General features: G+C 34.2%; 1 protein-coding gene across 3 annotated transcripts in view; it reads right to left on the bottom strand.

Moving 5' to 3' along the window:
* The window catches only part of RGS7 (regulator of G protein signaling 7), a 648,000-nt gene that overhangs the window by 23,636 nt on the left and 596,560 nt on the right, over positions 1-27,804 (bottom strand). For all 3 annotated transcript variants that reach the window (XM_003767790.2, XM_031966955.1, XM_031966954.1), the window contains 5 exons: positions 27,478-27,552; positions 13,748-13,846; positions 11,648-11,709; positions 9,597-9,707; positions 7,813-7,938 (listed from right to left, as the gene is read on the bottom strand). In XM_003767790.2, the coding sequence (XP_003767838.1) occupies positions 7,813-7,938; positions 9,597-9,707; positions 11,648-11,709; positions 13,748-13,846; positions 27,478-27,552 (473 nt within the window). The remainder of the gene's footprint in view (positions 1-7,812; positions 7,939-9,596; positions 9,708-11,647; positions 11,710-13,747; positions 13,847-27,477; positions 27,553-27,804) is intronic.

The following is a 27,804-nucleotide window of genomic DNA, read 5'->3' on the forward strand; positions in this document are numbered from 1 at the left end:
GTTTCCTCCCACCCCCTCTGAAAAAGCTTCAGAAGGGTAAGAAAGCATAGGTAGGATGAATGCATTTTTCTTTATAGTTTGTAAAAAGAACAGCATATAATTCTGTTCTAAAATGACTCTGATATGCTTCATATGTTGAGAGGGAATGAAAATGATAAAAATGCCCTTTTGGAAATAATCCATGCTCAAAGCAGGTCTGACAGAGACTTGCCTCTATCCCAAGGCTTCAGAGTTTAGCAAACAAATACTAGGGCACTAGGGAACCATTTATCATAAAGGATGGAGGTAGTGAATAATGCTAAGGGGGAAAAAGCATTGTGTGGAGGAAACTCTGAGGACTAAAGACAAAGGGACACATATGATTTCATGTTCCTTCCTTAGGATCTTACCTGTTTAAGTCAGTAAGGGAGTGGCTATAGAAAGACTTTTTATTCTCCCTAGGCCAGGAAGATACTAAGCATGTGAATAATCATGATGAAATCCAAAATCCATTATTACATAAGGTCCTAGCCAGAATGATTGTTGAGTTATAAATTGTTGTAGTTGATAAGAAGTGAAAGACTAATATATGAAGCTTCTACTTAGTCAAGTTTTGAAAGGCCAAAAGCATTGAGAAATTTGTAAGGAAGACTGATTGTAAAGTTAAAAGAGCTTGTAATTTAAACTGTAAAGAAGAGGAGTTAGACTGTGTAGTTATTGATATTGTTGAACACACAGGGATATGACTCGGATAATATATAATAGCATTACTGAGTGGTATATTAAATTTTTATCCTTAATAATATCCTATTAAATATTTGTGCATCATATAAATCATCACATAATATGTATATTATATGTGCATATGCAATATATGTATATATAGTTCATATACACATGCACATATAATACACATACAAATACACACATACACATATATGTTCTCAATTGCTTTTCATAACAACCTTGTGAAGCAAACACTGTTATGATCCTCATTTTACAGATGAGGATACTGAGGCTTGGAGTAGTTAAATGAGTTGTTTACCATCACACAGCTAGTAAATATTGGAGGCTGTATTCTAATACACATTTTCGTGATTCCAAGTCCAATGCCTAATTCACTTCTCTCTCATATTTTTATGCAAACTAGTTACAATGACATTTAAGTAGTTAAACTGCTTTTTAAATAAGGAATTTAGTTTTTAAATATAAAGCTTTTGTGTAAAAATGTTTGCTTTATCCCACCTCTTCTATTTATCCATTTTTAGACTAAATTAAAATGATGGACCCATTCTTTTGGATTTTGAGAAGACAGAACAGTACCTCCTTCGGGAAATTGAGGGGAAGAGCAAAGAAACTCATATTTAAGAATAGTTTCTCCTCCCCCAAACATGTTAAGAACAGTTGATGGTGACTTGTATTAGAGGTACGTGGCAGATCTAGAAAGGTGCTCAAACCTGACCCAGGAAGTTAGTTTATTTCCAATGTTCATGTCACATGTTCATGCAAACCTGTGGAAAAAGAATTTCCTATGCTGTGATCTAGAAAGCTAGTCATTTAGTGAGAGAAAGGAGATTCCTGGAGAATATTAGTTTGGGGAATTGATTCATAAGCAACCCTAAGTCTTGCTCAAGAATTTGTGGATTGGGCCTTCTGGAAAAGGAATTTTTCTGCTGTCATGTGTGCCTTGGTAACAATATATTCTTTAGAATTTCTATTCAGTTTCCTATTGGGAAAGAACAAAGTTGCTAAGTTACTCAGACAATGCAAGTCTGATAGGAAAGGGATTGCTTATTTAGCAGCTCTCAAAGTATATTTACCTTTGGGAAAGGTGATATAAACTACAAAGTAAGTCTACTTCAATAACGGCATGTCCCATATGACTAGTAGCAATTGAAGGATATTGATGTGTGTGTGTGTGTGTGTGTGTGTGTGTGTGTGTATGTGTGTTTTAATGCAATTCTGTTTCAATAAGCTTGGTTAAAAGAATTGTGCAATTTCCTAAAGGTGATCCAACCTCCTATCTCTCTTCCTCCTGTGTAAAGCTGAGCACAGCTCATTGTCCATCTGCAGCATCTGTCCCAGATAGGTTTATACTGGTGAATTCCCTCACAAGGTTGTTAATCCAAACCTTCTCACAGTTTTCTATGGCAACCAATAAAAATGAAGTGTTTCAAATAATAAAAAAAAGATGCTTAAATGAAAAAGTGATAAACTGAAACAATCCCCTAAACAATGGTTTATATAAAAAAATCAATAACATACACATTTTTGTAAAATAATAAAATGTAAACTATTACATCCAATATTATTTTCAGTAAAACTTTCCTCAGGTATCCTGAAAGTCACCTCAGAATGATTTGAAGTTGTTAAGAAAGCTAAGGCCCACAAAAAGGTCTATTGGGGGAAGAAGAAGTATCAAAAGAGAGACAGAAGCTTTCCTCCAAAGCTTCCCAAATACTGCACTGATTTTGGCAATAACATCTATCTACCTCATCATCCATAGGGACATTCTTGAAAAGCATACTACCAAGGCTATTCCATAGCATTCAAAATTTCTCTATTGGTTGCAATTGATCATTTCACATAGGGTGGTATGGTACTGGCTAGTGGGAAACCTGTTTTCTTGATGTTAATTTTCAGGTCACAAATAGCAGAGAATACATCCACACTTGTGGGATCTCGGGCTCATAGGTTTCTCTGAGTGCACAGTCATCTGCAAACAAAAATCTGCTCACCAACTCTGCCTCCACTTTAGTCTTCTCAAGTTAAATAATTTACTGTCAGCCCAGTAGCTGACCTTGATGCCATTTTTATCCTCATTGGGAGGATAAAACATCTGAGACATCTGATGACATCAGAGAATAATGCTAAAAACATTATGCTAAAAATCTTGAGAGCAAGCACACAGCCCTACTTCACTCCACTGATAACTTGAAAAGCATGAAAGCATCATTCATTGGTCAGAACCTGTGTAAAATGCTATTATGGAACTAGAGTGCAATACTGATGAATTTTTCCAGGCTTATAAAATTTTGCCATGGTCTTCAAACAAGCCCTCACAATTGAGAGTATCAAAAGCCTTGGTCAGATCAACTAACACTGTGTACAAACCTTGACTCTGCTCCTGGCATTTCTCCAGGAGTTGTCAGGCAGCAAACACCATATTGACTATTCCTTGACTCTTTCTGAAGCAACATTAGCTCTTGGGTAGATGACCATCTTCCAGACAAAGGATTAATTCCTTTTTTTTTTTTTTTTTGCCAACAGTCACTATTATAGAGCTCTCCCATGATTGTCACAGCAATCTATTTTTTTTCCCATAGCAAATGATGTAAATTTAGCCTATTTCAATTTAGCAAATAATGGACTGATATGGATTACATGGTAAAACAATTAGAAGGATTCAGGACTGGACGAATGATCAGACTTAAAGAGTAGTTATTAATGATTCAGTGTCAAATTGATATCTATATCTGATGTGATTTTATCCAACATTTTTATCAATATCAACATGATAAAAAGCTAGATGAAATCACCAAATTTGCAAATGGGACAAAACTGAAACAGATATCTAACTGAAAATAATAGCCAGATTCTTAAAAACTTGTGAGACAAGAAAAAATTGCTAAATCTAAAAATGATAAAATTCAATATAGATTCATGAATTTTCTAACGCTCGAGTTTAAAAAATCAACTTCACAAGTAGAAGATGGAGAAATAGCAATATCTGGAAAGGATAAAGATCATTTTTCCTGGCATCTCATTATTTTCCTACCTCTTTTCTCCTACTGTGGAGATGCCTCTGCACTGGCAGCTCCCTTCTTCGATTGACAAATTCTTGTCAAGAATTACTAATTAAGAAAGTACTTGGGCTATCCATGTTTAGGTCCATTCTTGACTCTCCAGAATTTTCACCTTGTCCATAAGAGATATGGTGTCTTCCTCCCTTAGAACCAGGAATTTTTCGTTTCCTTTTCATTTGCTTTTATTTACATACAGTGCCTGGTCCATTGTATGAACTAAAAATGTTCTCTGTCTCTGTCCATCTCTGTCTCTGTCTCTCTCTTTCTTTCTCTGTCTGTATCTGTGTCTGTGACTCTGTCCTGCTGTCTCTTGACTCTCTCTTTATCTAAGTGGACTACAAGTTCAATATCAATCAGCAGTATGATGTGGCCGCCATCAAAGCTCAGGAATAAGCAATTTGTATTTGATTTTGATGAGACTATATCTGAGTATTTTATTCATTTCTGGGTGTCCCAGTTTAAAAGGACATTTATATATGGAAAGCACATATAGGAATGCAATTAGAATGATAAAGGATGTTGACTTCATCTTATAGAAGTTTTATTTGAAAAAGTTGACTTGTTTAACCAGGAGACAAGAAGGAAGAGAGCATGCAAATAACAGTTGCCTTCAAGTATCTGAAGGGCTTCAAGTGGACTAAAGATTAGGCACTCTTATTTGACCCTGATGGCAGAAGCAGTATCAATTGATAGAAGTTGTAAATCAATAAGTTTAGGCATAATGTAAGGAATAAACTTATTAAAAATCATATTTATGTAAAAGTAGAAACAAATACCTTATTTTGTTGGGTTTTTCATATTTTTTTTTTACAAAAAGAGATTGGATAACTGACTCCTTGTCTGATGTAGTATGGAACAGATTGCTTTAAGATATTGGTTTGATTAAATGACCATTAAATTCACTTTCAACATAGAATTGCTTAGATTTTTGTTTTATTAATTAAGGAACACACAGGGTAACAAGATTCTTAGAATCAGAAAAAAAATATGCATAATAATAACAATATAATTAACCTGTGATTTTGTTACCATTAGTAGTAAACACATAAAAATTTTAAATATTTTTATTGTGAAGGCTTAGCTTAAGTTTTAATTAAAATGAATTGTTCTGTCATTTTTAAAAAATTGAAAATGATTGGTTCATAGTTGTAGTTTATTCTTGTCTTCACTGAAAGGATAATGGAAATCAGTATGATCTCCTTTTTCTAGAATCTGGAATCCTTCCTAATTTAATAACTTACTCTCCTCCCTCACATTCTTTCTCCCCCTCCCTCTTTTTCTCCATCTCTCTCTCTCTCTTCCTCTATTCTCTCTCTCTGTTCTCTCTCTCTCTCTCTGTCGCTGTCTCTCTCTCTCTCTGTCTCTCTGTCTGTCTGTCTGTCTCTCTCAGTCTCTCACACACATATACCAAGCACTTACTGTGTCAGGAATTGTGTTCTGGAGATACAAATATGTGAGAAATGCCCATTTCTCTTATATTTAATAACATTATTGAATGAGGATTAACGGTTTTCCTTTTTTCTACTTCCTCATCTAGAAGCAAACCAGTATGGGAAATGTTTCTTCAAGATTTATTCAGAACAAGATCTAATCAGACAATAAAAGAAATTCCAATTGTGGACTCATGGATATATTCCTTTTTGTTGTGTTTGCTCAGATAGGTCTGGGAAGAATCGATTTTCCCTTTTGTCAAGACAGGAGATATGGAAATTGATGTCTCTTTGATAAAGATTTGGGTACCCAAGTCACTGTACCCCCAAGACAGTCGTTTTGATATATTTGATCTCCAATTGCATTTACCAATCAGAATTTATTGGCATATCTCAGGAATACTTACTTTTGAAGGACATATATACTGTGAGTGCACTGCCATCAAGGGTCCAAGAGAGACAGCCATTCTTTCACTAACAAATGTGCTGGACTTATTAATAAAATGATTAAATTACCCAGAATTATGTCTTGGAATTTTTTCATTATCACAAGCATATTTTCAAAGTGCTTATATTCCAATTGTATTCTAATAAAGAAGACAAATGAAAGAGAAAGTGGAAAGCAAAAGGGAGGTGGTACAAAGTTTCTGATGAGTTGAACAAATTAAGAGATTAAGTTTATCTGAGAGGTAAAGTGAACATAGCTGGAGCTCCTCATGTAATAGTGATTCTAGCTAGGGATTCCCCCCAAAAGGAAAGTCTCTATCACCCAATGTCTCTATTTCCCAAGTGCTCATGAGTTTCTCTCACTTTTATCTATTCAGAGACACATACATACACAGACACACGCACACACACACACACACACACACACACCCCTACACCTCTTGCAGATAGACCTAAGAGGTACTGGTAAGGGTGGTCAGTCAAGATAAATTAATTTACATATCTGGGAGACTACAAATTAGCTTTTTGTCTTCAAATTAGACCATTTCCTGACAGTCTGAAACATTTTGTGCCAGACACAAAACAGTTTTTAGCTATCTTAGTTTTTATCTACCATGAAGCTCATGCAAAATGTGAAACTTTATGGCAGATACAGATTTCCGATTTGCATTCTCAGGGTGTGTTTGTGGTTATCCTGGACAATCTGTGGAATGTTAGGCATGTTCACTCAAAGACAGAGGGTGATTTTGGGCCATGGTATAAAGGCAGGAGCACAGAATTGTCTTCCTGAATAACTTGAATATTCGTTAGCTGAGGATCTGTAAAAACCTTCTTATAGAAGCGACTATGCCAGTAATTGCTAAATTCCATTGAAGGGGGTGGGGAATCTACTGAACTTCAAAGAAAGAAAATTTCAATTTTATGAGAATACTTAAGTCTGTAAAAAGTTAAAGAGCATATCGAATTTCCAGAGAAAAATAATGGGGAAGCTTTAAAATGGCATTTTAAATGTGCTAGAAAATCAGGACTCTGGTTAATGGTCTTAAAACTGTCAAAGAACATAGCAGTGACTCAGAGCAAAACTACAGTTTCTTTCCAGGTGTCCTGTAAGTTATGAGACTTCCAAAATATGTGAAAATAACATTCATACCAGATGTGCAGGCTGAATGCAATTGTTCACCTGTCACAGACTAAGTTCAGCTGCTTTCTGCTTCCAGCTCTTGGTTCGCTATTTTGACATTTGGAAGGTTAAAACAAAAGAAAAAGAAAGAAAAAAAAGCAACTTCTGCCTATTAGATTTTTCTCAAATTATATGATAAATATTTAACATCAGGTCTCCTTCCTTCTTTGCTAGATCACTATACCTACCTTTGCTTCAAAAGTGCTAAGAGAATGAATAGATAGTATTTGCAACTATATGAATACAATAATGTATGATCAAATAAGCTATTGAGGATCCTCTAGTCCAATAGAATTCAAGCTAACAATTTCCTTTGCTCATTGCAACCATTTCAGGTCTAGAAAAAAAATTGCAAAATAAAAATCAAAAGAATGCAAAGCCAAAATGATTATGGAATCACAAAATTCAAATGCTATATATGAGGGGTGCTTGGGATGAACAGACAGGTAGGAAAGTAAGTTCACCTAGAGTGGGAACATATTGTTTGATTGTTCTGAAAAGTGTCTAAAATTTCTGAAGCATTAGGTGGATATTTTATTATGGACAACTAGGTGGTGCAGTGGATAGAGTGGAAGCTGGAGTCAGGAACACACCATCATGAGTTCAAATATGGCTTCAGATGCTTACTGTGTGACCCTGAGCAAGTCACTTAACCCTGTTTGCCTCAGTTTCTTCATCTGTAACATGAACTAGAGAAAGAAATGACAAATCACAACGGTATATCTGCCAAGCCCAAATGAACTCAGAGTTGAATACAATGGAAATGACTCAACAACAACAAAAAAGTATTTAACTTCGTTGTTCATTTTTTTTTTTTCCTCTGGTCAGTGATGAAGCAGCAGGATTAACATCAAAAGAAATACAAATATTTGTTCCTTGGGATAGGGAAAAAAACACATTTACTGAAGATAGTTAAAAAAATAATTCTTCTTTCAATTATGGTATAAGAACAAAGCATTTAGACTTTTACCTCAAATTTTCTGAACTGAATTCTGACTCTAGAAATTTGAGGAACTGTTCTCTCCCAACTGGATCTTTCAATGCTTCATCCATGCCAAAACCCCATCGTTTAACTCTCTGTTGGCCAGGTTCTTTGCTGTAGGTACAAAACAGGTCAACAAAAATTATTCCAGACTAAATAATTTTTTCTAGTTCTCTCATACTACCACATTTATCAAGAAGCCAGATTAATGTTGAAGTTTTAGCCTTTAAATCTTTCTCATCCTTCATTTAGTTAAGACTATTCAAAGATAAATGAAATTATATGCATATAATCACATTGTGAAAAAGGGGGGATCAAATAGCAGTATGATGTTGTGAAGTGTGTAGCACAAGGGAGAGAGGTACATGTCTGTTGTTCCTACCATCAGAGAGGCTGAGGCTGGTACATCTCTTGAGCTTGATTTTCAGAGCTTCAATGTGCTAAGCAGATCAAGTGTCTACATTAAAATTAGCCCAATGTGCTAAGCAGATCAAGTGTCTACATTAAAATTAGCCTTAATATTGTGAGTCTCCAGAAGCGAGAGGGAGTGGCTACCATATTGTATAAGTAGGCATGAACTAGTCCAATTCAGAAAATAAGGGACTAGGTCAAATCCCTCATGCAAATCAGGGATGGACTAGGACTGGAAGTATCCCAAGTGCATATAGTTTGGGTAAGATAGAGAGAGAAGCTCTGTGTTTTGTTTATTTGTTTTGTTTTTTAAGTATGGGAATAGAGATTGAGACATGAATTTTAATCTCTGAGGCTCTAACCCTAATTAGCTGGCATTTAACTTCTCCCTCAGTGTGTTTCCCTCATGCCTAAGGTTCCTGCCAAATTAGATAATTCTATAGTGAACAGATTGAATTAGCCTGGACTTGCTAAAACAGTTATGGATCACTGGCTGGATGTAGAAGAAAGGTCATGGAATCTACTTAGGCATCGATACTAAACTAAATCCTTATTTTATAAAGTGAGGTGCTGTTATCTTGTGACTTTTACTTAGCACTATCTTGTGTAGTTATTCGGGTGACTTCTCTTCTATGTGCTCTTGGATGATTCTTCCTCCAGCTATAATGGAAAGGGCAGGATAGGGAAATTCTAGTGGCTTATCTCTAAAGTAAATTCATTTAACTGCATGTTGGGATTTTCTTATATATGTTCTAAGCATTTTACATATCTATGTCATTTATAAAACACACATTTGTACCCTAATATATAATATTATATACATAATAGATGATATATAATTATAGTCCATAATTTACTATGTCATAGCTTTCTTCTTCCCTTTCTCCTTTCATTAAAGGTAACCATAACCCTAAATGTATTTATTTCAGCCAGAAATTCCCATCATTTCAGAAGTATCACTCAAATTATTTGGATTATGCTGAGGGGTCACTGATTCATGTACTAGATGAGTGTTCATAAATTAGGGATTACTGGAGGTGAGATAGAGAGTGCTTCAGGAGCTAATCAATTTGGATCACTTTCAGAAATGGAAATTCCTCTCCCTTTTGTGAGTAAGTCTTTAAAACCAGTGTGTCATGTCTCTGCAGCTTATGAAAGTAGATGTTAGCTATTATAGGGCTCAGAAAAATGCTTCTAGTTCAAAGGAACAAGGGGAAGAGAAATACATCATTGACTACCATATTCCTATAGGAAAACTAATGCTTCTCAAAATGTAAAAAATTCTAGGATTCTTTTCATTTAGAGCAAATCCTCAGATAAAGAATAACCTTTGTCAAAAAGAGAGTTAAAAAGTCACCAACCTTGCTTCAAGTTCCCAGAAAGTGGTATCATCTGACATCCATGGATTAGAAGGATCAGGTGGTACAAGAAAGGGATCATATTCAACATACTGTTCTGTGTAGCTTAGTAGACTAGGAACAAGCAAAAGAAGGACATACTAAACAATTTTAGAGTTTCTCTAAGTATAATTCAACACAGCTCAAATGAAAGAAGTTGCAAGACATTTTACCAAGGTAATCCAACTTATTTAACAGTATAACAGGAAACTCAAATTTCATATCATTTTCAATACTTCCATAATTCTATTTTGTATACATGGACTCATTTTTATTAATGAACTCAGAGAACTGGTAAATAATAGCAATAAAGATATTGATTATGGATAAGTCTTAACTAGGCATATACTGGCAAATATTTAACTGTCTCCAAAAAAGTATACATGACACATTTTTTGCCTTAATTTGCATTATTAATATTTTCTCTATCACTTACTAATACAAAATGGCAAACTACAATCATATATATGTGGCATATATTTGTAGTTTTGCCAATATCCGAGATATAATGCTCATATTAAAGATTTCACTATCGGGATTCTTGAGCCAGAAGGAGTTGGCTTCAGCATACATGTGAAGTCACATCCATTCTTCATCTTCATTTTTTCTACTTATGAAGTGATTGGCTCAACTATTGATTGAGAACTGAGTATCTCTCACCTATGAAGTGTCAAAAATAAGATTTTAAAGTAAGATTTCAGCTTCAAAGATAGAAATGACTTGAGAAGTCATCTGTTCCAATTTCCTCACTTTATAGAGGAGGAAATTATGGATCAAGAAGACAAGAAGATTAAATAATATGTCCAATGTCACATAAAATAGTAAAGGTAGGATTTAAGCAGAATTAGTGGCAGATAGGGGGAGTAGTGGATAGAATGCTGGGAGTAAAGTCAGAAAGACCTGAATTCAATTCTGGCTTCAGATTTAATCTGGTTTGATCAAAAGAGTCATCATACTAACTGTATAACCCTAAATAAGTCCTTTTAACCTCTGATCTAGTTGTGAGAACCAAATGAAATAATACTTGATTCATAAAGCATTTAGTACAATATTTGGCACATAGTAAATGCTTAACAATGCTTATTTCATCCCCTCCTACCATGGTGGGGAAATGCAGTGTGACATGTTAATTATGAAAAATGAATCCAAAGAAAGCAATTTGGTGATAAAGCAATATGGGAACTCTATGTCATTTACCAAAGGAAAAAAAAAAGACCTGAAACCCCTCAAAGCTTATAACTCTTTTGTTTTTTAGTTGTATTTTATTTTGAATTTAAGAAATAAAATAAGCATTTCCAAAGCAGAATAGAAAAAAAAAAGACAATTGTACATGAAACTGCAAATCTACTATGTATAACTTGTAACATTTCCTCCTTTTTTTTTTGCCTCCCCCCATTGTCCTAGAGATGGCTATTATTAGGATGGATATATATATATATATATATATATATATATATGTGTGTGTGTGTGTGTGTGTCTGTAGATACTCATACATATTACAGACACATATGTATACAAACGCACACATATATACATATACATACATATATACATATATGTTTATATGTAAAACCACTCTATATAGACTTTTATTTAACACTTTTTTCCCTGGCTGCAGAAAGGATCTTCCTTCATATGTCCTTTGTAATTAATTTGGGTATTTATAATAGTCAAAATGACTTAATTCTTCAAAGTTGTTCTTAAAATAATATTAGTTTTACTGTATTAAATTGAACCAGGAAACTGGAAGCTTCCTTCCTACTTATAGTAAAGAGATTCAGATCTAAGTCTCTATCATAAGTGGAATTGAGATGCTTCCCATACATGTGGGGATCCAAGCAAGAAATTATCATTCCATCCAAGTAACTCAGATCCTTTTTCTGTTCTTTTTGAGAAGTCTTGAATTATTCACCTCAGTTTTATCCTGTAATGCCACATTTCCCTGCCATCTTTGATACTTTTCCTTCCTATCTTTAATTTATGACTTTAAAAGGGCAAGATCTTAAAATCCTTACCTATCAGCAACTTTGGACATTTTTAAGCGGTGTCTGTCTAACTGTATTTGCCAGTATTTTATCTGGGGGAAAAAAGAAGGAGAAACAGTTACAGGGCGTCATAGATATTTTCTTTTACTCACATAATTTCCATCTCCAAATTCTGAATCTGTTCAGTGCTGAACTGGCATTTGATGAAATCAGTAAAATAAATAGAATCAAAAATATCTATGGAGGTAATATCATTCTTCAAATAACTAATTTACTCTCTAGTGCAATCTAGTTATGAGAACTGAAACCAATGAGATGACAGTTGAATCCACTGCCTGTAGACAATTTTTTTTTTTTTTTAGGATTCTACCTGATTTAATAAAATAAGGCAACATCATTTTTTTTCCCCTTAAAAAGCAAATGACTTCTTCAACATCCCACTGAGTTAACAAAAAGCAAAGGATAGTCATATTTTAACTATTTTGTTCAAAAATGAAATCATTTCATCATTTATACTTTCAACTTTTTTTCCAATTCTGACTCACTGCCTCTGAAGGCCAGACAAATGAAAGATCAGAGACACTTCTTAGAAAAATATCTGATCTCCAAACTTCCCTGACTTGACTGCCTCGCCCTATATACAAAATCACATAAATAAAACTTTTGAATAAAAGGCTTCCCTGAAAACTATTTCTAATAATGTATTGTCTTACATAGATTAAAAATACATTAGGAAAGAGCTGATAATGCTTATGCTACTGTTCCACCAAATCTACTGTTAACAATCCCTTTATAAGGTAGTGTACAGGAGAGTATTAGGAGAAGTAGGTCAAATAAAAAGGAAAACAAAACACAAAATGAAATTGGTGACTGAAACAATCTAAGTATCCCATTATTAATGAATTGCAGAATTGGAATGTCATTATAAAAGGATTCCAAAGTCTTCAAATGTTTTAGTTTGTATTCTCTATCACCTAAGGGGGGATGGTGTATATTAGCCATAGGAGTATGTCAATCAGTAGGGAGTTTTTCTATATTTCCTATATTCTACAGCATATGTATATATATGCTTATTTAGATAAATTTAAATATATATTTGTATATATTATATCATTCTATATTATATAGAATGATATAATATATAAATATAAATAAATTGAAATAAATGCTTATTTAAAATAAAAAAAGAAACGCATATGTATAAACAAATAAAACATTACCACTGCCCTAATTTAATTTATCTTTCATAACTATCTAGCTCCCTCTCTCAAGGAATTAAGCCTTCTGTCTGACTATTAAAGTAAGGACATTAGTTGAGGTTTATGAACTCATAGAGTATAAGACCCATAAGATACTTTGAATCTAGAAAGCAATTTTCTCTTGACCCACCAGACAAGTTGGTGGGGTTATGAGCCATTAAGCACTGCATTTACATCAAGAATAAAAAGTATGGAAATCTACATTATTGTAGAAAGAATAATAGTTTATTCATATATTGAGTAGTAGCATCTGGATATATGTTGTTACTTATGTATATAGGCACATGAACTGTATTTCAAGATTTCTCAAGTTCTGAGTCATAGAAATCAGAACTATAGAATTAAGAAACGATCATACGGGAAAGTGGTATGAAATTGTAGGTTGCATGTAAATTGTGACTGAATATTCTACCTTGGAGTCTTGGGGATATGTGAAGATATTAAGATATATATATATATATGAATATATATATATATAATATATATTAAGATATGTGATATATCACTAGTCCCCTGAATAGTAAAAATTCCTAGGAAAAAATGTTTTTTTTTTAAATAATTAGAGAGAAACCTAAGGACAAAGGAAAAAGTTTCTTGGGGAATGCATGGTTGATAGAAGGTTCATATAATATAATATATATATATATATATATATATATATATATATATATAATATAATATAATATAAATAAGTATTTTACTGAAACACTGTAAATATTGTATATTATCAATAAGAAAAATAATAAAAGAAAATAACTTTTGAAGATATATTTTCATTACATAATTCCTAAGAAGTACATAGCAATAGCACCTTGTTCTCAGTTTAGTTTTGCAATAATATTTTATTAAGTCTTTTAGAAAGTAAACAAACCTGTTGGTGCAATTCATCTTCTGTGGGAGGCTTAGTTTCTGGTATGGGTGTGTGGGTTGGACTGTGGCTTCGAATATCATTTTGTAATCCATAGACCGACTATATTTAAATAAAAACAAGAAATACATTAGTCCTCAAACAAAATCCATATATTTAATCTTCCTTTGAATTCTAGCTTTCTGTTATCTCTTTAGTAATGGCTTTCTTTCTCTTAAATTATGTTTCTCATCAAAATTCTAGGGCAAATATCTTGTGTTCAAAAATTGAACCATTCATTTCTGAATCATTAAACTCTTGATTATAGATAGTGAATATGAAGTACACAGTAATAGATTTTTTAGGGAGGGTAGGAGTATGTAGGAAGTACAGAGAGTACTGAAGATGAAACAGCAACAATTTACTAAGTATAAACTTCATAGAATGAAGATAGAAATAGAAGAAACACAATAAACCCATTTAGTACAAAACATGATCCAATCTTTAAAGAGAGAGGGTCCAGTGTTAAAAAGCCTAAATAATGAGGAGACTTGGCTATTTGTCTTATTTTATGATGAAAGAATTAAAACTTGATGGAATCTCAGAAGTCAACTGGTCTAAATAATTTCACACATGAGGAGACTGAGATCCAGGGAGAAATTTAATGATTGCCCAAGATCATACCATTTATAAATATTAAATTCAGATTTGGAACCCAAGTCCAATCATCACCATCATCGTGTTCTTCCCAGAACCAATGTACAGTCCACTGTACCATGCTATCTACCCAAGGCAGAATTCAATTTCTGATTATGTTCACATGTTGTTCAGTCATTTTAGTTGTGTCCTACACTTCATTATACCAAGTAGGGTTTTCCTGACAAAGATCTTGAAGTGGCTTGCCATTTACTTCCTTAGCTCATTTTTATAGCAAACAGGGTTAAGTGACTTGCTCAAAGTCACACAGTAAGTATCTGAGGTTAGACTTCCCGATTCCAAGCCCAGTGCTCTATCCACTGTGCAACCAAGCTATCCATATTGACTTGTTCCTTTTCAAAAACATCCTTGACTATAGCTTTCTCACATGTACTGTGTAGTAGGTAGTAAGTTGACTTTAGTCAGAAAGATCTTAGATTTTTTTTAGCTCTGTTATCTTAGTCTTTGTTTGCCTCGGTTTCCTCAACTTCAGAATGGTGATAATAACAGCTCCTATCTTGCCATGAGGATCAAATAAGGTGATATTTATAAAAAAAATATTTAGCATAATTCCTGGAATAAAGTTATGTTCCATATAAATGTTTATATCCTTCTTACCCTGCTAAATCCATAACATTTGGATATTACCAGAGAAGGATTTTAGTTAATGCTAGTAGAATAAGATTGCAGCTAAATGGCACAATGGGAAGAGTACTAATCTTGGAATCAGAAAGATTCATCTTTATGTGTTCAAAACTGGCCTCAGATATTTACTAGCTATGTTATCCTAGGCAAGTCATTTAATACCATTTGTCTCAGTTCCTCAGCTGCAAAAATGAATTAGAGAAGGAAAAAACAAACCACCTGAGTTCTTTGCCAAGAAATCCTAAATGGGGTCAAGAAGAGTTAGACATAACCAAAAGACATGAATATCAACAACAAAAATGGAATAAATAATATGACAGAAGGCCTAAAACACATTTTGCTGGGCTTCAAATGCCTGATGATAAACTTTTGTATTCTAAAAGCCAGAACTAATGATTAGATTTCAATAATATTTTAGTACTTTTGTTTAAAAATGTCTACAGTATACTCTTTTCCTATTTTTATAAACATTTGCTTTTATCTTAGATTGAAAATAATGTGGGGCAGAGCCAAAATGATGGGGAATAGACAGGACATTGCCTGAGCTCCAAACAGTTTCCCTCAGAATTAATACTAGAACAACCCTTTGAATGGATTTTGGAGTGACAGAACCAATAAACATTTGGAATGTATTAATTTTCCAGCTTAAGATATCTTGGTTTTCAGAAAAAGTCTGAGCTCAATTGAGCAGGGGGAAAATGGGGCTGAACACAGACTCACAAGCTTGTGCAGGGAAGCACAGAGAGGTCCATAGGGAATCTAGCAGGAGGCCAAAATACAGCAGTGTTCAAAATACTAGATCAGCAGACCATCTGTGAGACCTCCAGAAGGCAAATTGTGAGTCCCTGAACCAAAAAATAACAGGCAGGACTTGGCCAGGCCACTCGTTGCAGTGGGGAAGCCTGCAGCACCAGCCCCGTGCAGTCAATGAGAAGTCTTTGTTGCCTTGAAGAGGAAGCTCGGAACAATCTTTCTTAGGTCCTAAAAGCAGACCCCAACCTTTTAAAATAAGCAAAAACTCTGACCATAGAGAGCTATTAAGGAAAGAGGAAAGATCAGAACACAAACCCAAAAGAGAACAGCAAAGGCAAAATGTCTTCAAGTGAAACCTCAAAGAGGGATATGAACTGGTCTCTCATTCAAAAGGCTCTCTTGGAACTGTTCAAAAAGGAGCTTTAAAAAGAGACAGAAGAAAAATGGGGAAAAGAAATGAAAGCTTTTCAGGAGAGTGATGAAAGTTGCGTTTTGTGGGGAGGGGGGGAAGACAACACTTTCGAAAAGGAATCATAGAAATTGAAGAAAGCAGCTCCTAAAAAATAAATAAATAAATAAATTTCCAAAATGGAAAAAGAAAACAACTCCTTGAAAAAGAGGATTGGTGAAATATATATAAAAAAATCCACTGAGTAAAATAACTCCTTTAAAAGTACAACTGGCCAAATGCAAAAGGAAGTAAAAAAAGTTAATTGAGGAAAATAATTCACTGAAATTTATGTGGACCACTTGTCATGTTAATGCTAAAGTTAAAGAATAAGAACAACCAGAAAACTTAAGAGGAATCAATACATAACAGAAAGTAAATGATAAGGGAATAAAGGTGTGACATATAAAACTAGTAAGCCTGATTCACTGGTATATATATTTATATTCCAGACAAATCTAGACAAATCAATCCTTCTGAAATTTTTCAGATGAATGACCTGAATCATTAAATCTCACCCTGGACCTCTATAGATGTCATCTAACTTGACTATAAGTCATTTTTCCATCATTTTAGCTCTGGAAGGATAGTTGATAAAATAAAAAGCTCAGGCTTTCTTTTTACTACATTACTGAAGCTACACATCAGACCTATGATTCCATCACTATTTTCCTTTTGAATCAAACACTAACTTTTAAGCTAATATGTCCTGAAATATTTTATTTCAGAATGTCAAACATATTAAGTAACTTGTAATTCTTAATCTTATTTGGGCTATTAATTTTTTAGGACATCTTTAAAAATAAGACTCTTTATCAAGGACAAAACAAACCAAAAACAAACAAAGGGTTATAACCAAACTTTCAAAAATGGCTAAGGATTAGATTGTTGACAGCTTCAACAGGATACTGGATTAAATTAAAGAAAACCAAAAGTATATGAAAAAGTACACTATGACAAAATAATCTTGTAAATTCCTTTTAGCTTCAAAATTCTGAAATGGGAATTCAGTGCATATATTCATTGTTCAAATGTCATCCACATATAGATTGCTAGGGAGAAGATGGATTATCTCTCCAAGGAGGAAATTATGGAAGGAAATGGTATCTGTTTACAAAGAAGATTCTAAGAAGCAACCTCTAGGAGAATTATGATGTATAAAGAAAATGTCTTAAAGAAACTGAAGCATGTATAGTCATTCTGTAAGTGGTTCCATTCAGCTAAAAATATGGTTAAGAAAAGGCTTTTTGATTGGATGAAGAGTGATTCAAAAAAACATATCAATATCAGTCTCCTCTTGGCTTCAAGCTTGGTGACCAGTGAAGGGAATGAAGTCTAAGACCTGAATTCAAAGAATTAGTGAGGTATAAAAAGAATGAAGCCTTCTTCAGCATTGCGTCCCTCCAGAATATAGTTTCATAGCCAGAGTAGCACTGATGACATGAGGAGTCAGGATTGACTTTTGGAAGTGACTTTCAAGACCTCTGTTCAGGAATAATTCATCTTGCAACAATGCTGTATTTAGATGTGAACTTGACAGGACAATGCTATATTAGAATTGAGCAAAATTATGAGCTTAATCATATCTTTTTCCCCATACCACTAACAGATCAAGGTGGTATAGGAGGGATTAGTGATAGTATAGGATTGTTATATTAAATGTTTGTACATTTGTTCATGATATATCTTTGAAGTAAATATGCCTGTATAAAATTTCTATATTTTAATCAGTCTTAATTGGTTAAATGGAACTTGGGAACATAGTTGTTGGAACCTCTACCCATAACCTTTTGGAGTACCTTGAAACCCTTAATGCAGATATGTAGCAATATGGAGCTGAGAGAATGAGGTCAAAGAAAATCATATTAAAATTTTACAATTCTAAGAGGTCATATTTCTTAGATACCAGAAAAGCAAAATAAAATAAAATAAAAATCTTGGTTTACGAATTTAGTTAAACTACTATGTAATTCGTACTAAAGACATTAGAATTTTGAAGGTAGGACTCAGGGAGATTGGCTATTGATAATCAAGTAATTCAGGAGATTTTATTTTGATTGATCCCCAAAGTAAGCACTTTACATTTCATTTTCTTACTAACAAAGAATTGTAGACCTATTGAGCAACAGAAACTAAAGAAGAGTATGCAAGAAAATCACAATTTTAAATGTCATTTTTGGAAGTGTTAGTGACAATAGTATTATGCAGGTAAAAGAGAACAGTGGACTTTGTAATTATCAGTTTGATGCACTAGAAAGACCGTTATATTTGGATTTAAAAGATCTAGACTCTCACCTTGGCTCTGTCACTTATTGTTTTTGTGATTCGGGGCATCATTTTACCATTCAGGATCTCTTTTTGCTTCCATAGAATGACAGTGTTAGACTAGGTAACCTCTGAGGTTCTCTTCAACTCAAAATTTACAATTTTATCAACTGTAGATTGATTCAATATGGCTGGTTTCATAGACATTGGAGATATAGAAATCTATTCTTTTCCTCTTAGAAGTGTTTTGAGTCTTATTTCCATTAAAAATGCTTTGAAATCTTCAGGGGGAAAAATATATACTATGTTGTGGAGGATATATGATTTAAACACACATATATATTTTGTGTATGTATATATACATATTATATTTATTGTTACATATTAGTATTGGCTAATTCTATACATCTAAGTATTTTTGAGTGTCTGGTAATTTTGAAATTTGTAATCTTACACATATGGTTGAGTTCATAGTTTCATCACTGAGCCTTGTAATCATGTATCTGTGTAGATATATATATATATATATATATATATATATGTATGTATTCATGTGGCTATGTACAATTACATGTTCAATAAATGAAATATATGAGCAACACAAAACCTCAGTTAAAAAAGCAAAAGGAGGGGAAGAGAGGGAAAGAGAAGAGAGGAGAGAGAGATACACAACAGTAAGAGACACAGAAGGGGGGAAGGAGAGAGGGAGAGAAAGAGACAGAAAGAGAGAGAGATAAAGAGAGAAACAGAGTGAGAGAGGATGAGGGAAGGGAAAGGGAGAGGGGGAGGAAAAGGAAGAGAGAGGGGGAAGGAGAGAGGGAAGTATATAGGGAGGGAGGTAGAGACACAAACATAGACACAGATACAAATACTGACAGATACAAAGAAATAGCAAAAAAAAAAAAGAAAAAGTAAGCCTCAGAACTACATTTTGCAAGTAAATTAGTTCAAACGATTACGTTTGAATGCCTTATGTTTGCTTTTTGAAGTAAGGATACATGGTTAACTAAGCCTTTTATAGGTACAAAAAATATAGTATAGTAGCAAGACTTCTAGATGTGCAATAACAGGGACCCAACCTCTAATACCACCTGTGACTCTAGTTATTTGAAAATGGGCCACTTACCTCTGATCCTGGGAATGATTGTAAGTATCATAGGTCTCTTCTGAGCAGTAAATATGATGAAGTACAGAAGTTGTAATAATTGCCCTAATTTTGATTATACTGATGATAATTATAACAGCTAGGTAGGCACTGTGCTGTACCAATATTATCTTTATAGCAACCCTAATGAAGAGGTATATTATCCCCATTTTATAGATGAGGAAACTGTGCCAAACGGATGTTGTGACTTGCACAGAATCACAGAATTAGAAAGTATCTGAGGCTAGATATGAAATTAGGTTTCTCTGACTCCAAGGTCAGGGCTCTGTTATTATACATCTGGCTTACAGATTTTACATCCTATCAATGCTTTTACAAACATAAAGAAAAAAAACATGTTTTGGAGGTCAGGATACTAGATATGGAGCAGAAAAGAGCAGCATTAAAATTCCACTCATGCTTCTTATTAGCTCATTTCCCCTATAGAATCACCCTGACACTTCATTTGTAATATAAGGGTATTGGTCCATGTTGTTTATGTGTTCCTTTATATTTCTAAGCCTATGAGTCTATGACTTTATTAATGTACATGCTTTTAAACAAATTATGATTGTTCTTCCTCAAAAGCATAAACTGCAGTTTGCATATGTATTTCATATTTTTCACTACTATGTATAATTTAACAGTTGCTTTAGGTCAGTAACAGCATACTAATATACTTTTGAATTAGGAAAATAAAGGAAAGACAAGAGAAAAATAGGGAGATTGTGGAAATTCACTGCATATTGTTGCTTTGGAAGATAAAAAAACCTAGAGATGGTTGCTGAAATTTCCATATCATTGTCAGTATCTAACTAGCATACCAGAAAAGCATTCACTTGTAGCTAAGAAATTCACTAAAGTAACCATGGTGAAGAATTTAATAACTATTCATTTCTGAAGTGCATATTTTATCTCCAATTTCCTTTTGTATTCATGAATCATATTTAAAAGTTCTATTTACCTATATACAGACACTTAAGGTAAATCGTTCCTAATATAATTTTTATAAACCTGGTAAAAAAAAATCAGGTATATGGCAATTAACTAATTCTAAATATCAGATCAGTAGAGTAAGAGAGAAAGTAGATGCAGAGGGAGAGGAATAGGGGACTAAGCAAGGAAGAATGAGAGGGGGTAGAGGGGAGGAAGAGAGAAGGAGAAAAGAGAAAGGAAGAGGAGGAGGAGGAAGAGGAGAAAGAGACAGGACAGAGACATAGACACAGAGATACAGACATAGAGAAAGGAAGGGAAAAGGGATGAGAGGAGAGAAACCACGAGAGATCAGTAAGAGGTTGGAGGAGTCTATTTTTAAAGCCATTTTAAAGTCATTCTGCCATTGTTATATATGTAAAAAAAAAAAAAGACAAATGGACCATTTAAATTATTTCAGTACTCAATATTATTGCTGTTTTTAAATGACACAATTTGTGGTTGGCACTAATTCTAATAAATTCAGTGTGACAGAATTTGGGGAGTCAGATTTATAAAGAAAAGATAAAACAATTTTTGAATAGTCCAAAATGGAAAAATGCTATAATAATCATGATGTCACTCTTTAAGCCAATATGGTCAATGGCCAGGACTCAGGTACTGACTCACCCTAAACATCATTTTGAAACTGACACAGAAATGGAGGTCAGGTTCCTTTTCCTTATTTATTTTTCCATCTTTAAAAAGGGATTAAAATTTGGACAGCAGCATTTTACACAATACTTTTCAATCCAACAGAGAAGGATTTCTTATGTTACATTGACAAAGTACAATTGTGAAAACTAGTTCTAAAAAAAGAGAACATGCATCTGTCCATTTATTTTCATGTTATTCTCAAAAATTGCTAGGTATACTCTAGTTTTTGTTGTTGTTTGTTTTTGTTTTCAAAATCAGAGCCTATTTTTCCTAGCTTTCAGTTGAGCCAAATTACTGTAGAAGAGAAAACTGTGAACAGGATCTCCTTTCAATTCCTTAGTGGAGAATGGGAGTTACTTCCCTTAATATTCTTGGTGAGCTGGATTTTTTGGTTGTGGTTGTTGTTTTTGATTGTTGTTATTTAGCTTTAATCTTGTTTTCCATCATAGCTATGATTACATTCATGTTATGCCTTTGAGGAGAGTTTCAAAAAGCTGATGGGGGGAAAAAAGCTGACAAGGAACAAACAGAAGTAGTTGTTCTTTTTTATCTTTTTTTGCCTTCTCTCTTAGAGGCAAAATAAAAAAAAAAGCCCTTTCACTGCTGTGTTTGTATTGGTTTTATGACAGTTGCTGAAGGTCATTGTTTTTTAAACTCAGATACTAAGGATTGAAATAGAAGTTTCTTATTCTATCAAGGACCTTGGCCTCCATTCAATAAACCCTTTAGCTATCCTTGTTCTCTTGTCCAACTCTTAATGAGCTCATGAGCCATATTGTTCATAGGCTGGTCTACTACTGGAATGGTTTGCCATTTCCTTGTTCAGCAGAGAAACTTCACCTAGATGTCTACTAGGCAGATAAAGTTTAAGTGAACTGCCCGAGACCACAGTTATTAAATGTTTGAGGATAGGTTTTAAACTCAAGTTTTCCTGACTTCAAGCCCAGCACTGTATTCATTGAGCCATTTAGCTATATTACTATATGAATAAAACCTTCCAAATGCTATAATTTTATCTAATGGACACTCTCTTCTTTTTCCCTTTTTTATTATTTTTAATCAAATTTATTTTATTTGAAGGAACAGCATAAAAGAAAAGAAAAACAGAAAAGCAATACAAAGCAAAGTGAAACAAAAGATTACATTGTTATATGCTCAGAAAAACATTAGATAGGATTCAAAAGATATAACAACAAATCCCAGTTTAAGTATATACGTATATTTTAGTAGAAGAAATATTCTTGAGTGTCCATCTTTTCTTTACTTCCTTGTAAATTATTTTTTTGTTCTCTGCTGTGTACCTTTTTTACTTTATTCTTTTTCTCTCTTTTATCTCCCCCACTACTCCCAAGCAGGCTGCAGTTAAGATATATTTATGTATACATATGTAGACATATACATACATCCACTACATACACCCCCCCCTACACAAAGGTCTTTCCTATCCCTGTTGACTTTTTCATTAAATTCTGCTCTATAATAATTACCTACACCACCCTTTGCTTCTCCATTCACTTATCTCTCTCCCTTATTTCTTTATAGATTTTAGAGGGTGCTATTCCCTTTATGGTATATATTTAGTGTTGCTTATTAAACCCATTTCCTATGTGATTAGGTATTCAGAACTACAAGCCCTCATCCTCCCACTAATGCCTCTGTGTTAATTCTTCCTCTGCACTGCATTTATATATCATGATTACTATTTTAGCCTTTACTCTGCCATGCTTTCTTGTGAGCTACCCTATTATTCATGTAAATCTTAAACAATAAATATACATTTCCCATGTTTAAAAAAAATTTTGTCCATTTTGAGTTCCTTAAAATCTTATATGTTGAATTTTCTGTTTGGGATAAGTTTGGGTTTGGTTGATAGAAAGTCCTAGAAATCTGCATCTTCATTGAATGTCCATTTTTTTCCTCCAAAATTATAGATAATTTTGCTGGATATGAATTTTTGGGCATAAATCTCATTATTTTGCTTGTCTGTATATATGATTCCAGGATCTCCAGTCTTTTACTGTAGCTACTGATAAGTCTTGTACAATTCTAATTGTAGCTCCAGAATATTTGAATTTTTTTTCTTGTTTCTTGGAGAATTTTCTTTTTGAACTTTCAAAATCTGGCAATCAAATTCTTTGTGGAAAACACACAGATCTTGTTTAGGTGCTGATTGGTAGATTTTTTCTATTTCTATTTTCCCCTCATGTTCTACCATTCCAGGCAAATTTCTAGGATTATTTCCTGCATTATTATGTCAAGGTTTTCTTTTTTGATCACAACTTTCTGGCAGACCAATTATTCTTCTATTTTCTTTTCTTGATCTGTTTTCCAGATTGTAATTTTTCTTATAACATGTTTCACATTCTGTTCTATTTTCTCATTTTTAATAGTCTGGTTATTTCTTGGTCTCTCATACCTCCACTGACTTTCTCTTGCTCAATTCTAATTTTCAAAGTGTTGTTTTCATCTTTGTAACTCTGTGGCTCCTTTTCTAATAGGTTAACTCTTTTTTCATCATCTTCTTGTTTTTCTTGAGCGGTTTTAATTTGTTTCCTTAATTTTTCCTTAATGTCTCTCATTTGCTTTTTGAATTCTTTTTTGAGTTCTTCTATAAATTCTCTCTGGAATCAAATGATGGTGGCTTAGCTGTACCAGATCTAAAATTATATTATAGAGCAGCAGTTACCAAAACTATTTGGTATTGGCTAAGGAATATTAGTTGATCAGTGGAATAGATTAGGTTCAAGGGATAAAACAGTCAACAAATATAGCAACCTAGTCTTTGACAAACCCAAAGATCCCAGCTTTTGGGATAAGAACTTACTGTTTGATAAAAATTGCTGGGAAAATTGGAAACTAATATGGCAGAAACTAGGCATTGATCCATACTTAATGCCGTACACCAAGATAAGGTCAAAATGGGTTCATGACCTAGGCATAAAGAATGAAATTATTAATAAATTAGAGGAACATAGGATAGTTTACCTCTCAGACCTGTGGAAGGGGAAGGTCTTTATGACCAAAGCAGAACTAGAGATCATTACTGATCACAAAATAGAAAATTTCGATTATACCAAACTGAAAAGTTTTTGTACAAACAAAACTAATGCAGACAAGATTAGAAGGGAAGCAATAAACTGGGAAAATATTTTTACAGTCAAAGGTTCTGATAAAGGCCTCATTTCCAAAATATATAGAGAATTAACTCTAATTTATAAAAAATCAAGCCATTCTCCAATTGAAAAATGGTCAAAGGATATGAACAGACATTTCTCAGATGAAGAAATTGAAACTATTTCTAGTCATATGAAAAGATGCTCCAAGTCATTATTAATCAGAGAAATGCAAATTAAGACAACTCTAAGATACCACTACACACCTGTCAGATTGGCTAAGATGACAGGAAAAAATAATGATGATTGTTGGAGGGGATGCGGGAAAACTGGGACATTGATGCATTGTTGGTGGAGTTGTGAACGAATCCAACCATTTTGGAGAGTAGTTTGGAACTATGCTCAAAAAGTTATCAAACTGTGCATACCCTTTGATCCAGCAGTGTTACTACTGGGATTATATCCCAAAGAGATTATAAAGAAGGGAAAGGGACCTGTATGTGCACGAATGTTTGTGGCAGCCCTTTTTGTAGTGGCTAGAAACTGGAAACTGAATGGATGTCCATCAGTTGGAGAATGGCTGAATAAATTGTGGTATATGAAAATTATGGAATATTACTGTTCTGTAAGAAATGACCAACAGGATGATTTCAGAAAGGCCTGGAGAGACTTACACGAACTGATGCTGAGTGAAATGAGCAGGACCAGGAGATCATTATATACTTCAACAACAATACTATATGATGACCAGTTCTGATGGATCAGGCCATCCTCAGCAACGAGATCAACCAAATCATGTCTAATGGAGCAGTAATGAACTGAACTAGCTATGCCCAGAAAAAGAACTCTGGGAGATGACTAAAAACCATTACATTGAATTCCCAATTCCTATATTTATGCACACCTGCATTTTTGATTTCCTTCACAAGCTAATTGTACAATATTTCAGAGTCTGATTCTTTTTCTACAGCAAAATAACATTTTGGTCAGGTATACTTATTGTGTATCTAATTTATATTTTAATATATTTAACATCTACTGGTCATCCTGCCATCTAGGGGAGGGGGTGGGGGGGGTAAGAGGTGAAAAATTGGAACAAGAGGTTTGGCAATTGTTAATGCTGTAAAGTTACCCATGTATATATCCTGTAAATAAAAGGCTATTAAATAAAAAAAAAAAAGAGAGAATGCAAAAAATAAATAAATAAATAAATTCTCTCTGGACAGGGAATCATTTTTCATTGCTCTTTGGGGATGGAAGCTTCTTTTATTTGTGTCCTCCTCTGAAGATGAACCTGGGTCTTCCCTATTTCCACAATATGTTTCAATGCTGGGGTTCGTTTTTCCTTGCTGGGTCATTTTTTTAAAAAAATAAGAGGTATCAGTGTAAGCACCTCTAATTGTGGGGTGAGAGGGATGGTACCTCAAGCTTCCCTTTAGTTCTCCACTCTGACTAGGAAGTCCAAACCCCCCAATTCTGCCCCAAGTTGTCTTGATTTTTCACCAGTCTATGTTCGTCCCAAGGCATAAATTTGTTTTATTTGTGAGGGAAATTGGGAAAGTTTGAAATTTACCAACCTACTCAGCCATCTTCCCAGAATCCTCCTTCTCACACTGTGCTTTAGTCAATAACTCAACCAATCAGCATTAATTAATATTATGTGCCTGGCACTGAGCTAAATACAGGCTAAACAAGCACAAAAAATGACAAAACTTTTGATTTTAAAGGAAGAGTTCTTGAAAAGGAGTGCCCTGTGCCCAATTAACAGACAAGTGGCTTATTCACTTTTTTATTCACTGATGGATACTTTCTACTTTGTTGTCTCCTCTTATTTTGTGTCTACTTTTCTTCCTCTGACCTGCATATATGCACAGCTATTTAAGATCTCTCCATGCTGATTGCCTCTCCCAGTGACTGAAGATTTTATCACCATCTCCTGATTTTTGGAAGGTCTTCTTCGAACTGAAGCGGTCAATAAATGAGCATCACCAGCCTACCTTTCAGGCAGTTTTACTCAGAAGAGTGAATGAGACGATGGAGTAGGTCACATCATCCTTATTCCCAGAGGTCTGCAGAGCCAGAAGGTTGGACTTTGGGTTCAGGTGGCAGGAAGTCATATGATCTCTAGACCTCTAGGAAGGTCAGTCCCTAGATCTAAGCTTCAGGAAGTGACATGGCTCACAGGAAGTAATCAACATTGGTGACCATTGATCAATAATGATTACTTCCTTTTTAGTCCATCCAATGAAAAGACTTGGGTCTTTTGCTATTTAACCCACTTTACTATTTATGGTTTGCCAGGTCAAGCACATTTTGGGAGCTGAGATGCCTCCCAGGTGTGCTTGGGTCTCTCCCTGCAGGAACTAAATAAATGCTTTTTCTTTGTATCTGAAGATGTCTCTGATTAGTTAATTTGGGTAAGGGTAAGTGGGTCTAGCACCTGTCCCACCCAAGAGTATGGAATGCAATATCATCTGATACTTCAATGAACAGTACTTCATATTGATCCCAGATTTCTTGCTTATCCAAAATGGTAGAAAATGGCAAGTAGGACCCGGTAAATAAATAAATGTTCAGTAAAGCAAAAATTGTAATGGAGAAATCTGGTTCCTGGTGTAAATTCAAATGCTCTGGGAGGGGCATCGGTGCTAGTTGTGTGATACAAATATAATCTGCTTGTTTTATTGTAGGTATATAGAAATAAGGAACCCCATTCCCCAAAGAGGGCAAAGAGGTAGTAGATATAGGGTTGGAGGTAGTGATGGTGGTGGTGAGGTAAGTCTTGGGAGAAGGATATGACTGTTCCAGAATGGCATCAAATATTGCAGAGATTGGGGGCAGAAGGACTTGCACAAATGAAGCATGTTTATACCGCTCCTACCATGTCCCCCAGCTTTAACATCCTGAGACAAAGACTTGTTTCCCCTGATCTAGCTCTGGTGAAACACTGGAAAAAACATCAACAATGACAACAATCACAATTTGGCTGTAGCCCTGGGGTCTTCTTGTGGATAAGATGCCCCATAACTGACACCAATGGAATCACAACACAGTACTTTACCTTTCGAGTTTTGTGAGGGTTCCTCATTCTGGATGATTTTTTAATATCCACTTCAGTTGTGTTTACACAACCAGGCTGGAAATGGAAAATAGAGAAAATAGCTCCTTGAGAAAAGAGTTGTTCATCAGCACATTTCTTTGCATATTAATGACAGCCCTTGGAAACATTGTGCATACACAGTGACAAGGAAAAACACTGGTAGTTCTTTCTAAATTGCCTTAGCAGCTTCTATCAGCCAGAGCTGTTATTGAAAGAAAGGTTACTTAGTTTTACTTTCTACATTTCAAAACCTCCAATTATCATACAAAATATAATGCTCAGAAAAAC

The sequence above is a fragment of the Sarcophilus harrisii genome, chromosome 4 (genome assembly GCF_902635505.1).
Source record: "Sarcophilus harrisii chromosome 4, mSarHar1.11, whole genome shotgun sequence".
NCBI classification, from domain to species: domain Eukaryota; kingdom Metazoa; phylum Chordata; class Mammalia; order Dasyuromorphia; family Dasyuridae; genus Sarcophilus; species Sarcophilus harrisii.